Source organism: Propithecus coquereli, unplaced genomic scaffold (assembly GCF_000956105.1).
Source record: "Propithecus coquereli isolate 6110/MARCELLA unplaced genomic scaffold, Pcoq_1.0 Scaffold137, whole genome shotgun sequence".
Classification (NCBI taxonomy): domain Eukaryota; kingdom Metazoa; phylum Chordata; class Mammalia; order Primates; family Indriidae; genus Propithecus; species Propithecus coquereli.
In genome coordinates, this window is record NW_012137969.1 from 4542284 (window position 1) to 4557523 (window position 15240).

Genomic DNA, 15240 nt, shown 5'->3' on the forward strand with positions numbered 1-15240 from the left:
AAATTGGCTTTGGACAATGTGACACCACGGGGTTGCTTAGGCAATGACAGTATTTTAAATCCACAAGTGCAAGTGGGTTTTCAGGCCGCACATTAAGTTCTCCACATAACTAGTGCAGCCAACCCAAGCCGCCCCCGTGTGTGGCCCAGAGTGGCCTGGCTCTGGCGCCTGACGGGAAAGAAAGGCCTCAGCTGCTCTGTGGGCTCCTTACACCAGGGCAGGGCACCCGTGCTGCTCGGACTGGGTCTTGGCGCAACGCCAGTAGGTGACGAGCTGCTGGCTCCTCTGGGGGTCAGTCCAGCGGGCAGCGAGGCCAGCTCTGGATGCGACAGCATTTCAGAGAAAGGCGCCAGCCGCAATGCCCCATGAAGAAGGGTGAGGGAGTGTGACCTACGTAAGGAACCAGCCTCTGCCATCGGCTTGTGGATGTGCAATTAAAAACTACGTGTATTTGGAATTGCTTTATACCAATTTTTCACACATAAAACACATGAGGCAGATCTTGAATTACTGAATTGGGATGAGGGGTACTGGGAGTTCCTTATTCTATTCTCCCTACTTTGGGGTATGTTTAAAATTTTCATAATAAAAATTAAGGAAATGAGAAATTTTTGGTTTTTCTAAATCTTACTCATTAAAAAATTGAGCCATCCTCTGGGTCCCCTCCTCATAGCCCACTGAGTGTCCCAGAATCCCAGGGTAGCCCTAGACTGGGGTGCAGGGCTCAGGGCCCCCAAACTTGCCCACAGACTCTACCCTTCCTCCAAACACGTGGCAAAAAAAGGATGAAGCTGTTTTCAATTTCAACAAATGCAGCCAGTAGCTTAAGCAAATCTAAATGCAGGGAAAGGAAACATTTTTCTTGTAAGGAAGAGGAACAGTGAAGCTGACTCTTTGACAGCCCAGTCTCTCCTGGCTTCTGGCCTGGACTCTACTTGCCACCCCAGGCCTCCTGTTCCTGCGAGCTGCTGCCCTTCTCTCCAACCACCTCGTGTCGCCGTCCTCCAGCCACCCCTCAGTCAAACCGCCAGTGCCCTGGCTGGCAGCCTGTCTGCACGTGGGAATTGCTGTGGAGTTGGAAAAACAATGCCCAGAGCCACTGACATCACCTTCTGGGGTGGGGGCCCAGCGAGGGTATTCTTAACATCGCCAAATGACCCTAGGGTCCTGACACGTGAGAGTAGCAAGGGGGGAGGAGATGACAAGTGACAGCCTTGCCTCCTCCCCCATGTGCTTCTCCTTCTCCTGGGGCCCTTTAGTGACCAGGCGACCAGCACTTTGTCCTGCTACTCTCCGCCTCCTCCCTGGGTTCCTCCTCTGTGGCCACATCCCGTGCACCTTCCCAATTCCCCAGGAGAAGCCACCCCCCCATATGTCACAGCTTTGCCACATCGCTGGTGACCATGGACAACTCTGTCATCTCCCTAACATGCGTGCTCCAGGAAGAAACCTTGCCATGGCCTCCTCTGCCACCCTACCCAGATCAGCCCCAGGGCTGGGCCCTGGAGCCTCCCAGCAGCCTCCCAGGAATGAACATAAGAAGAAAGGCCTGGCCCAAGAAACAGGCGGGTGCCACCTGCACTCCATCTGTAGGGACAGTGACAGGCACTGGCTCACTCCACACCCTGAGCAGCCACAGTCCCTGAGCCCCCCGCATCTCTCAGGGAAGCCCCAGTAGGACACGACCTCTCTCAGGTCATCCAGTGTTAACATGTCCCCTGTGGCCACTGGGGCTGTGTCTGCACTTCCAAAATCACCCATTGCTCCTGGCAAGGACGTGTCAGCCAACGTAGGGGCCCAGGGCTCTGCTTTGCTTGGAAACGCCTTCACCCCAGAGGGGACACTGCTTAGCCCAAGTTGACCACTCTGATGCTTGCATAAGTCTCTGATTTTTAAAATATATGAGAAAACAAATTAAGAATTGCTTGAGCACCATGTGGTAGAGAAATCTTGTCAATAGTGGAGCTGGTGGTGCAGGGGGTGGCTCTAGGGCCTAAGGTCCTGCCAGAGGAGAGCGGGCCCCACGGGCTGCAGGGCAGGGAGCTACCCAAGAGGTCGGTGGCACTGGGGAGTGCCAGGACGCACGCCACCCTCCACGCCACCCTCCACATCGGCATTTCTCCAGGCAGCCCCTGACTAAGCCGGAGAGCCCCAAGGAAGCAGGTGCACATCCTCTCGCTTTTCACTGATGGCTCCACCTTGTCCTCCCTCCCCGGAGACCCCTCAGACACCCCTACCTGACACCGCCGTGGAGGGGCTGCTGGGCTCCCCGTAGCCCACGTCGTTCACAGCCACCACCCGGAACTCGTAAGTCACGCCCTGCCGGAGCTTATCCAGGCTGAGGGTGTAGGATGTGGCACTCCGCGGAATGTCCTTCACGAACATGTCCCACAGGCCTTCATCTGCAGAGGGATGACGAGATGAGAGCAGAGGTTAGGAGTGCTTGTCCCTAGGGGTGAGCACTCAGGTGCCCGCTGCCTGGCGGGTCAGCTCTTGGCTTCAGGGTGTTGATGTAAGTGTCAGAGGCCAGTGAGGGTCGCACAGGGGGAAAGGAGGGAGACGCACCCTCCCTCAGTGACAGACCAAGCTGCCCCCTGGGGAGGGGCATTTCTTGCCCATTCTCCTTGCCCCCAAGTGTTCCCATCAGCTTCCGGGCCTTTCCCTCTGGGTTGCAACTGGATCTCATCTTTGGGATTTCTGGCTCCCTCTGGCTGGCTGCGTTCCCTGCACACCCCATTACTGACGCTTGTGATCCCGCCAACAGCTCCCACTGCGGCCACCCCACTGGTCACCAGCTGGTCCCCATCCCTGTGCACACCAAGCATGGTCCTGAGGTCTCTGGAGAGCCCGGGACATCCCACCTGCATCCTAATTGGAAACAACAACCAGCCAACGGGTCAAAGTGGAAATTTTAAACAACAGCATCTTTGACTACCTGGCCGCCAGGCTGGCTGCCAAGGCCACCCCACGCCACGCTGGGCGGTGGCCGCAGTGCCCCAAGTGCAGCTTCATATCATCTGCATGGGGCCGCGATCTTGCTCACAGTGGCAGTACTTGGATGGTGGCTGATGTGGAGACGCTGGACTCGTGGGACCTGCACGAGCTCCACGAAAGCCCCTGCCAGGGACCTTTCCCTCACACCGGGGATCCCTTACTGGGCTTGTGACTTACAGCCGCCCCCAAAATCACACAAAGTGCCACCCTCAAGTTTGAGCATCCCTTGGAGTGGCTTCAGCATCAGTCCTGTCCTAAGATCAGTTAGTTTTTAAGTCTATGCTCAGGTGCCACCAAATATTAGTATAATTTTTAAAAATATATATTTAATTTCAAACAGATATTTGTACACCCACGTTCACAGCAGCATTAATTCACAATAGCCAAAGGTAAAAACAACCCGAGGGTCTATCAACCAATAGGTCAACAAATAAGTTGTAGTTTATCCATACAATGGGATATTATTCAACCTTAAAAAGGAAAGAAATTCTGCTCCCTCACCGATGAACCTTGAGGACACTGCACCCAGTGAAATAAGCCAGACACGAAGGGACACATCCTGTATGACTCCACTTACACTAGGATCCCACACTAGTCAGACCCTTAGAGACAGAAAGTAGAACGGAGGTTGCCGAGAGCTGGGGAGAGGGAGTGGAGAGTGTTTAACGGGGACAGAGTTTCAGTTTTTCAAGTCGAAAAGATTTCTGGAGATGGATGGTGGTGATGGTTGCACAATAATGTAAATGTGCTTAATGCCAGTTAAAAATGTTTAATGCCACTTAAAAATGGCGAAAATGGTACATTTTAGGTTATGCTTATTTTACAACAGCAAAAAAGAGATATATATATGTTGAATTTATTTAAACTCTGACATATAGGAAAATACTAATAAAATTGAAATTCAAGCCAGAAAATCTTATGTAGAGAGGAAGGAAGAAGCAAATAGGTTTGTTTCTGAGGCATCTACCCACAGTGCAAGAGAAGTGATCAGTGAAATCTGTCATCAAACAAACCACGGACACTGTAGCACCGTGGCTGAAAGGCCGAAAGGACAGAGTCTGGAGCTAGACTGACGTAAAGCCTGGGCCCACCAATTAGCTGTGTGACCTCAGGCAGAGTACTTAACCTTTCCATGCCTTATGTTTAGACTGGTGACAACCAAGTCATCTACACCATAGGCTCGTTTCAAGGATTTTAAGTTAATATTTATAAAGTGCTTAGAATAGTGCCTCACACATAGTAAGCACTACATGAGCATTTGCAAAATAAAACTTAAATTCAATCTCTAAGGAGGTTGTTTGGTTACAAAGTGGGCTCAGAGCCCAAAATGTTCATTTGAAGTAGCAATCCTACATGAATTATATTTTCTTTTATAGGCACAGGTATGTGATCTTTTAAAAAGCAGGCAAGTGAGTGAGGAAAACCCATTTGAATATGCATGGCCATGCGCCGACAGCCTCCTGGGGCTGAGGGTGATCTGGAAACCAACCTTATCACACACCTTGAAGCACCAGATACGCTCACATGGATTAGCCCAATAGTAAACAGGGAGAAAATTGCTATTGTATCAGTCTATATTTGCAGAGGATTTAGAGTTTGCACCAACTAAGTCCTCCTAGTCACAGGTTAATGAGGAATAGATGTGAATGAGATTTTAAAGGTGCAAATCTCTGGACAGGCAGAAAGGTAGTATGTAGTCATTTCTCATCAAGATACTCATGACCATTAGTAGTGTCAAAATGGCAAGCCATGGCTGGCCTAAGCCTTTTTTTTTCCCTGCTAAGATACTGAGGCTTACGCACAAAATGATTTTTATACGTGATTTATGTTGTATGTGAATTCTGCATGAGAGTGGTTGGGGGGAGCTCATGCATTTACTCTGCACAGGCTTCTCCCTCAGCCTGGAGAACCCCATTGCCTCCTCCTCCCCTGCCACCCCCACTTATTTATTCACAGACACTTTAGTGCCCATTCTTTTGTCAGGCCCTGTTCTGCCCTTTAGGAAATCAGATGTGATTTCTGTTCTCAATGAGCTATTCACAGGCCATGGTCCAGCTGGAGGAAAATCAACAAGGTCATTTCACCCTTTCAGACTCACCTTTTCTAGCCCAATCTTCACCCCACCCCACTTTCCAGGAAGGGATGTTTGCTTCTACCAACGGGCTTCCAAAGCACATCATCACATTTACCCACTGGTTTACACCACTGGGCTCTTGAATTTTTTAAGAGCTCAATAGATATCTGTTGGCATTATCTGTCTAGCCCCCATCCCTCCACCCATCCATTAATTCAACCACCCATCCCTCTATCCATCCCTCCATCATCCACCCATCCACCCACTCGCCAATCCATCCACCAATCCATCATCCCATCCACCCATCCATCCATCTTTGTGTCCCATGGCCTAGTGCAAGCAGGCTCAGTAAATAATAAACCACCACCATTTAATTTAATGCTTACTATGAGCAAGTCACTGTTTTAAGGACTTTAAATATTGAATAAATTGTTTTCCCTCTAAAAAAGATAGATAATTCTATGCTGTGACAGAGACTAAAGACAAAAATACAGACTCTTATAAACCGGGTGCTGCTTAAAACCATTGAAATTAAGGGACTAAGATTATGAAATATTTTTTCAGACTGTTCTAAGAAGGTCTGAACACCTCTGGAGTGGATTCTCTGAATGTCTTTTGCGTTAATGTTTCTGTAATGTCTTCCTACTACTGAAGGAAAAAAATGATTCCCCTTCCTCTACCATCACCTAAAGGCCACATATTATTTTAAGCGCTCTGTCATAGCTCTAGAAATTGTGCGCATTTTTCATAAAAACATTTTAAAATATTGATACAGAATCTCAACACAGAACGATTTATTTAGCAATCCATTTATACTCAAAAATGTTGGGAGGAATGTCATACCGAGAGAATTTCTTTCTGAATTAACAGAAGAAAATGTTCCTATTTTTATTCTGCTTAATTCTGCCTTCACAAAATCAGCACATTTTACACTCCAGTTAATTCACCAGGCTACGTATCCACACTAATATTTACACCATGACCACGAGTGGGTAAGAAAAAATTTGGCAGCCGTTAAAGCGTCCACTCTGTTTCTCAACTGCAGATTGTTTTTCTCATTTGTATTATGCTGTTAAATATCTCAATAAATCAATGATGGAGAAAAGTATCCCTACAAATTAGGAGGAAAAAATAACATTACGGAACTATTAGCAATAATGAGATTTGTGCAACTGATTTTCCACACCCCAGGGTATCGCCAGTGCCTGGATTTCCACCTCAATCCATCCCTGAGAAGAGAGCAGGGCCTTCTCCTTTTTAACAGGCAATTCTGGGCACACAGTTCAGCCCATTCGCAATTACCCAGGCGAGTCTTGCTGGGATATTCTGAAGACCCCAGCGTGGCTTTGCTTCCCCACCACCCGAGCAGCGTCACCATCACAGGAAAACCTAGGACTGGCTGGAAGCGAACAGTCACGGCCCTTCCAAAATCACATCGATGAATGGCTGAGCCCAGATGACTGATCTGGGCCCCAACCCCCTGTCGGGGCCAGGGCTCTGAACTTCCTGGGGGCAGTGCCCCCCTCCAGTCTGGCCTCCACTGCTGACATCTGGGGAAGGGCTGGGTCCGTGCAGCAGAGTGACCCCCTCATGCCTGTCTGCTGGGCCTATCCTTTCCTCCCTCTCTGGCCACCTGAAGGAATACCTGCCAGGACTCTTGGTACAGAAACACTGTTGGAAAAACACCACTGAGGAAGCAGAGAAACCACCGAGAAAGAAACTTGCAAAATATTCCTAAATAAGCCACACTGTCATCACAAACCTAAAATCCTGTGACCTCAGAAGGAAAGATGCGTGAGAGTCAACGTGTGCAAGTTCAGCTCCCCATCTGGGTGCTTCTTCTACAGAGACTACAAACCACTTGTCTTTATTTCCTTTATTATGTTGTTTGGCTACTTAAACGACAGAAGTGGGTAATATCGAAGATCCCCGAAACAGGAAATCTCTTCCAGGATAAACAGGTTTTGCCATCCCAGCTACTTGTTTCCAGCCGGCAGAATGAGTCAGCCATTATCCTTCCGTGCCAGCGTCTCCCCCGCCCAGACGGTAGGAAGCACATCTGTTCCCAGACAATGTCCTAATAAACCTGCAAACATGATCGCCTCTTTTCGGAATTGAGATGGAGCCCAGTGCAGCACATCCGAGGGTGCAGCACTCAATTTATCCCTCCAACGCCCAGAACAGAGTAGTGTGCTGCAGGTATCAGGGCAGACGTCATGCCAGTGCAAAAGTTTGATTTCATGGACAATTAAACAGGGTCTCCATGCCGCATGGAGCTGTCATTCACCGCCTGCGCTCGCTGGTTCCACTGACTCACACAACCAGCCGCTCGGCTGTCAGCTTGCAGCTCCAAGCAAATGGAAGCCTGTCAGTTGTTTATTTTTTAAACACTGCCATTCCTCTCTGTTCAAATGGTCAACTAGGTGAGAAATTTAACTGAAGCAGGTGGGGCTTACACACCAGGCTAAATACATCTGATAGAAAAAATTACCTGTGTCTGATCCTCATTCAAGGCAGGAAATGAAGGATGGCCTGTGAGGGAGACTGGCCCCGGGAAGGAAGGGGCTGCTCGGTTGACAAGCTGTCAACAAACTCGGTTACGACAAAGACAAGACAAGGGCCGGCAGCACCATCTGAGCGCGGCTGCAGCCCTCTTGCTGAATTTGCTGACTTGGGAACTTGCGTGGATGTTAAACCTTCGGAGAAACACTGATTTTCTTCTTTGTTCAATTGAAAACTCCCGTCACCAAAGACTGAAGTTGAATGTAATGAATGGGAGGGAGCTGGGAAGCTCCCAGGAGGACGGAGAGTGGACTGCCAGTGCCGGGGAGTGTCCCCTCAGGGATGAGACGAGGGGCCGGCCTCCAGCTCCCCGGCTCTCAGCTCTGGGCTAAATAATTATTTGTGGAAAAAGCAATTCAATGTCTGCCTGCACTGGGTACATTCTAAATATGTATTTCATGGCTGCTTTGGAGAGGAAAATATATTTATAGTTCCTTTAGTGCCATTCCAGTCTATTGTGTAAATATGTAAATTAGGCTTCATGATCTACACAGTAAAATGCCTCGGAATAATTTGTGTAAATAAATCATCTGCATATGCCCACTGCATAGTTCCCACTGCCTTCCAGGGAGCTGGCAACAACGATTCGGAGGAAACTTGCACACAACCAGAGAAAGGAATGTGCTGGCCTGGTCGTGCTGCCGGAATCCGATGGCGATGTCCTTGGGCCACTCTCTCCGAACACCCTCTGGGGAATAAGAGGGGACCCTGTGTCCGAGCCCGGTGCTCATTTCATTAGCTGCTCTTCAGTTCTCTGTGTCTCCACATTATGGCAGCAGTGGGAGCTACTCGGAAGAATCTGAGGGGTTAAAGTCTGGATGCAGAAGGAAGAGGGAGAGGCCACATTGCCATCTGCCCAGGCTGCCCAGGCCTGCTGCCCATCCTCTCTGCAGCAACCACAGAGCTCCCATGGGCAAGGCAGAGATCTGGCGGGGCGGAGAGACATCAGGCTGAGCCCACAGCCTGGGCCATGGGCTGCCCAGCACAAGGTGCCCCGTCTCCCGCTGTCCTGTGGTGAGGGCTCCTGATTTGGCCCCTCCTAATAAAAACTAGGGCCCATTACGCCTTCAGTAAACCACTCCCTTGCCTGGAGAACGCCTTGCCAGAGAGCTTCAGTGGGGAAAATGAGATGATACAGCACTTAATGCTTTGTGTAATGAGGCCTGTAATAGATGACAGCTGAGATCCAAAGCCCTCAGGTACCGCAAGGTGTTTAAATATTGACAATCCATAGAAGCATTTCCTTTGACGAGTTGCTGCTGGCCTTAGTCACAGAAGGGAGGGGCGTCTTTCCCAACTTTCTGTGAGAGGCCACGGGTCCAGCAGCCTGCTCTGCTTCTGTTAACGATCCGAAAGGGGAAATCGTTGGCAATCTGCTTTCCAATGTCAAGTAGCAAAGCGGAAGTGAAAGCAAAATCTTTAGCACTCGTTGATAAAGAAGGCATCTTCCTGGGCAGTTTCTCGTCATGTTTTAGCTCCCCGTGGGTCGGTGTCCACTGCTGGCTCCACCCCTGCTGAGCTCAGACCTCCAACTGACTCCTCCACGTTTGGGCAGCTCCTCCAAGGCGTGGGGCCCAGCGTGACGCCCCAGCCGACATGCCAATTAGTTCTCATTCATGTTGCCTCCAGACCCCGGATGCAGCACGTCTAGCCAACACGCTTCCTGTTTCCTTCAGCACGGTGGGCGGATGAGCATGTGATAACCGGAGGAGAAATTAAACAGCTCCCCACGCAAGCCTGAGAAGCAACGCCTTATCATCTCTTTGAAAATGCCCCAAAGTGTTGACTAGCGTTAAGATGCTAAGCCCAGGCACCGTGGCTGGCTGCGGACAGCACATCCTCACAGGCTGACGTGTGACAGGAGGATGCTCTTTTCAAAGGCACATTGGTGCACTTGACTGAACAGGCTGGGGAGACCATCCATGGCTTTTTAAAAATTACTATTTTAAAATCAGCTTTTTATTTTGAGATGTTTGCAGAGCCCCATGCAGTGATGAGAAATGATCCAGAGTGAGCTTGTGTCCCTTTACTCGGTTTCCCTCAACGGCAGCATCTTGCAAAACTATGCTACCGTGTCACCACCCAGACACCTGCATGACACAGTTGAGATGCAGAACATCTCCTCCCTTCTACAGCCACAGGTCCCCTGGGATTCTCAGTCTACAGCCAGGGAGGCAGGCACTCAGGTAGAGGAAAGCGAGCAGCAAGACTCTTCAAGATGTGGTTATTAGTGCAGGCTTCTTAATCTGTTCTTGGTGCCCTGGGTCCGTTCGGCAATCTGTTGACCCTTAAGGATGCCCTCTCGGAATGGCTTCAGATGCATAAAATAAGATTACAGGACACCAATTACATTGACAATGCTTACAATGACTTTGAGACAGTTCCTAGCAGCCTCTGTCTCTTGGTGGTGTCAGAAGTATAGAGTCTGGGTGGTTTCCTTTGTGCCACGTGTGTAGCTCAATGGTTCTTTGGAAGATGTGTACAGAGTTGGGTTTAGGTGACCAGTGACCACCATTATCCCAGAGCAACTTAGAAGTCTCTGCTTCTTCACGAACTCATGAGATAACAAGGTCTAGCAGAGAGTCCACAGATGGTTGTAATTTCAAAGTAATGACAAGCATAAGCAATATGGTGAAATGTCGGCACTAGCTGGAACGTCGCATGAAAGTATCCGTGATTTCTATTGCTGTCACAGGTCCTACTGTTGCTTATGTGGTTTCTCACCTATTATGATGGGTTGAATTTCGTCCCTGCCTGCCACTACAAATTCATATGTGCAAGTCCTAACCCTAATAACTCAGAATGACCTTATTTGGAAATAGGGCCATTGCAGGTGTCATTGGTTAGGAGGAGGTCACGCTGGGGTATGGTAAACCCTGTTCCACCATGACTGGTGCCCTTACCAACAGGGGGAAATGTGGACGCAGACACACACACAGGGAGACCACCACGTAAAGATGAGAAGAGATGAGGAGAAGCATCAGTAACTCCCAGGAGCCAGGAGAGTGTCCTGAACAGCCTCAGAAGGAACCAGCCCTGCCAACACCTTGCTCTTGGACTTCCAGCCTCCAGAACTACGAGACAAAAAATTTCTGTTGTTTAGGACACCTAGTCTGTAGTGCTTTGTTATGGCAGCCCTGGTACACAAATATACCAAGTTCATAATTAAAGGAAATGTTAAATTTCCATTAGAGGTTAGTGAAAATAAAAATGTATTTTTTTCCCATCTGAGTTCATAGATCTCCTGAATTCTGTCCATGGGCTCCTTGGTGGGCTTGAAGAGTTAACAAAGTAACCTTTGTAATAAATGCTCTCCCTAGATTTGCAGAGGAAAAGTTTGAGTTGTTTCCTTACACTGGGCCCCTGCAGCCCCTCACTTGGGGCCCAAATCTCACCAGGACCCTCCCTGCATAGCACTGGCACTCTCTGGCTGGGATCTTGAGCCAAATGTCATCAATAGAAGCCAGTTGGCTATTCCAGGGCCATCTGCTTCAAGGTATGGCGGTCCGGTGCCCACGGAAAGCCCCTGCCAGGCTCAGATTCCTCATCAATTTGGGACCCACTGTTTCCAGCACAGAACAAATGCCTCGCTCAGGCTAGCAATCCTGAATTTTTGAGTTCTTAAGCCAAATACATTTTTGTGTTGCCTTTAAGTAGAATTTTTTTTCATCTTATGCACTAGGTTTCTCCTTAGAAGTTTCTAGAAGGCAAATTAACTAGTCATCTTTCAAAAGCAATTTGGTGGGGGAGGAAGGAACAAATGACTCCGACACAGTGATGGATGTAACTTTTGGGATCCTTCCTCCTGGTCTAATAGCCTCTTTAAATATTAGACTAAAACGGCTCCTAGCTCTGCAGCCCATCTGGCGGGCGGGGTTTGATGGTTCGCTTCCCGAATGCCTCCCTGGCACATCGCATATTTTCATGCTCAGATGTTCATGATTAACTGTGCAACCATCTGAAGGTCACCGTGAAGCTGCTCAGTGCTCCCTAGGCCTGGTGATACCTCCAACTCCAAGCAGTAATATCCAACTTAACCCATCAGAAATTCATTTTCCAATAATGTCCGTCCTTAGTTATTAAAGTCGAATGGAAGGAAGAAAATTCTTCGGGTGAATAGAGTTGGAAATAGATCTTAGACCTCATTTTCAGAAACTTAAAAAATGAAGCAAATGATGTGCTCTCTGTTAATAAGAATATCCACACTGTCAGAGATGAGCGTGATTCTTCCCAGCCCGCGTGCAAACATTCGGAACCCGGAGATGAGTTCCTGAAACACTCCCGGATCTCACTGATGAGTAGAAAATGTCTTACGTGTCCCTAAGTTCTCCTTTGCCTATTTCTGAGAATGACAATTATCATCCTCCTAAGTGAGTGCCACGTGGCTAAAACATCCGAATCAAATGCCCTTGGGGTGAATAGTACAGCTGTGATTATAAACCTGAAAGGTGGAGAGTGAGATGTGAGTCTCTGCTTCCAACACAACTGCCCTCTTGTCTCAGCTTTGCTGGGGAGATGCTGAAAGAGAAAGTAGCCAAAGGCTCTGACACCGAGACTCTTAGGAATGTTGCTTTCAGCTGGGCTGAGACACCATTCCTCCGGCCGGATGAGATAGGGAATCGGCAGGCCCTGCTTAACTCGAGTCAAAAGCCCCAGCCACCCTGAGCAAAGACAGGGTGTGGTGACAGAACAAGCTAAGACCTGTCTAAACCAAGATGGCAAGGAAGTTAGCCACTGCGTGGCCTTGCGGCTCATCACACCCCAGCTATACTGTCAGCAGGCTGAAGGGAGCTCCTGCCGATACCATAGCAGTTCTGGGAGGGAAACTGTAAGTAAAGAAAAGGGAGGGTTCTCGGTTTTAGGAAATCATCACCCCTTTCCAAGAAAGAACATGAATATTCCTGCCCTGCTTAGTTTATGACTAAGTGAGCTTAAATTAAAAAACAAAACAACAACAAAAAACAAATCCCCAGGTGCTATTCTCCTCAGCAGGGAGAACTAGCCTCTACTCTGTCCATGGTGTAGATCTGTATTTCCCAAATAAAGCTTGCTTTCGCTTGATTCTGTCGGCTCTCTCCCGAATTCTTTCTCTCGCAAAGCCAAGGACTCGCGCAGACTGCAAGTGGATCCCAGCATCGGGAACCACTTTCCCGTAACGCCGACGCCCCTACCTGAGGGCCTGGCCTCTATGACGTAGCCCGTGGTGGGTGTGTTGCCAGCATGTCCCTCGGTCCACTGCAGGGTCAGCTCAGAGGTGGACTTGGTGACCAGGACATCTCTGGGGGAACCCGGGGACCCTGTGGGATGACGAAGAGAAGGGAGGGTGGACGTGTGCACGCAGGAGTGCATCATCCCCTGCATGGGGCCATGTCACAGCACAGGGTCAGATCCATCAAGGCCTGGGTCTCTGGGCAGGTTACTTAACCTTGCTCAGCCACGGCTTTTCGTCTTAAAACGGGGAGGCTCTCAGAGGACCAGGAGGGGAGATGTGTGCAGGGTGCTCAACACTGCGCCAGGACCTCATGGGCTCCATGAACATCAGCACCACTGCCTGCGGCCTCAGAGTGCAGAAACAAAGGCCAAAACCATTGGCTGAGCAGGACGTGAAATGGCCCTTCTTCAAGATACGGAAACTTTTAAATTTTCTTGTTTATTTTATTTCAAAAATCCAGTTCACTTATGTTTTTCCCAGAAAAACAATACAGGCTTAATGCCTAAGAGTTTGCTCATCTGTGTGTAACAAGCGCCCCTGCAGAAGTTCACATGCACGTGATCGAGGACTCCCACATTGCCCAAACGTCCCTGAGTTCGTGGCGGCTCGGAGTCGCCAACACTGCTTTGCTGAGACGGCGGACAAAACCCCAGCCCAGGGACAAAACCCCAGCCCAGGGAACAGGGCCAGAGGCTCAAGCTGGCACCGACGCGGAACCTCTGGAGTTCCACTTACCCTCGGCGGGCCCCGCCGTGACATTGGCTTGGAGCTCGGGCCCGTAGGTAATGGTCCTCGCTTGGACACGGAAGAAGTAGGTCACGCCCTTCGTGAGGTCCCGCACCTTGAGCCAGCGCTGCCAGTTGCCCCTCACTTCCACGGTCACCACCTTGCTCACGCCTGGAACCGCCAGAGGCAAAGGAGAGAGAGGAACTTGGCTCAGCCAGGGGCTGAGCCCATCTGTGCTGCTGCAATAACAAGGGAGCGGTCCCCACAGTTTGCGAGGAAGTATTTCTTACAATTAGGAGGGGTTTACATGGTGATAATAGCCAATTTTCAGCACAGATAAGTGTAATTAGAGCTTAAGCTTGATAAGTGGCGCTGACAAAGGAAAGAGCGGAAGCCGCAGCACTGAGAGGGAGGAGCCCGCCCCACCACTGGCGCCAGGAGGGAGGGACACCCCGCCGGTGGGCGCTGGGCAGGGGCACGGCCCACCTGTCTCCAGGATGGGCTTGGCTCTGAGGGGTACAAAGTCCTGTGCCACTGGCATGGTGACTGCCAGCTCCTGACATAGTCACAGGGAGAGAAGAGGATGAAAGAGAAGCAGGGGGATTTAGTTAGACCCCACGAGGGGCCTGCAGCCAGTCTGTGGCCGACGGGCGCCAGCAACTTGAGCAAGGATGAAGAAAAATATACTCACTGCTGCAAGCACAGGGGCCTTGGGTCAGAGGATGATGACAACACAGAGACAAACGTTCTCACATATGCGTATGTAAATGAGTGAATAACGTAAAAGTCTCACTGGTTGTATTAAGTAGAAATAGATAATTGAGATTTAACATTTTTTGGGGAAAATATATACTGAAAATTATGCATATATAGCATTTCCCAGAAGGAAAACTGAGGTTCTTTGGTTAAATAAGTTTGAAAATGATGCATTTTTTTTAAAAAAATGTTAAGTAAGTTCTCAACTTCTCAGAGCTTTTAGTAGACTAAAACCTATCGGATGTCTCCTGCAGGAAGAGGCGGAGGAGGGAGGTGGGATTTCCAAGGCAGGGCTCGCCTCCATGGGCGTCCTGGAGCAGAGCTGTGCTTGGTGGACGTGCCTCCTGCCCCGGCCCCGCTGGCGGCCCCGCGTCCCATGCCAGAGCAGTGTAGCCTCGTCAGCACCTTTGGGACTACAGCGGCCTTGACTTCAGAACAGAACAAAGTGCCTTTTAAATACGAAATAGACCCACCTTTCAAAGCCATCAAAGCCAATTTCTCTAATCCTAACGACCTACTAGCTGGTTCGCTGTTTTCATGCTATGCCTTTTATAAAATATTTATTCAGCTAAATTATTTCCTTCCAAATTATTTCAGAGAAGTTTTGGCTACTTTTGAGTGACCCTCCGAATCTGAGTTTTTCTGTAGAGAAATGGGGCGTTTCTGCCCAGAGAGTCTGCCCCAACCTCGTACACACGGTGACTGTCACAGGCAAATGAACTGGGTCCTGCCCGATGTACAGTCATGCCAGACAGCAACTCCTTCTTTGTTGTTAAAAATGCCTTCATTTTCCTGGAGCAAAAACAGACCCGTGTATAGAGTCTCTAAATTCCGTCCCAGTAGGAGCCAGAGCCAGTCTGGCCTTCCCCGCTCCCGGCTTGTGTGTGTCAGAATTTTATTTATTTAATCAATTTTT

General features: G+C 49.3%; 1 protein-coding gene across 1 annotated transcript in view; it reads right to left on the reverse strand.

Moving 5' to 3' along the window:
- The window catches only part of SDK1 (sidekick cell adhesion molecule 1), a 595735-nt gene that overhangs the window by 29578 nt on the left and 550917 nt on the right, over window positions 1-15240 (reverse strand). The window contains exons 39-41 of the mRNA XM_012638907.1: window positions 13578-13739; window positions 12802-12927; window positions 2238-2402 (exon numbers count right to left, since the gene is read on the reverse strand). Of these exons, the coding sequence (XP_012494361.1) occupies window positions 2238-2402; window positions 12802-12927; window positions 13578-13739 (453 nt within the window). The remainder of the gene's footprint in view (window positions 1-2237; window positions 2403-12801; window positions 12928-13577; window positions 13740-15240) is intronic.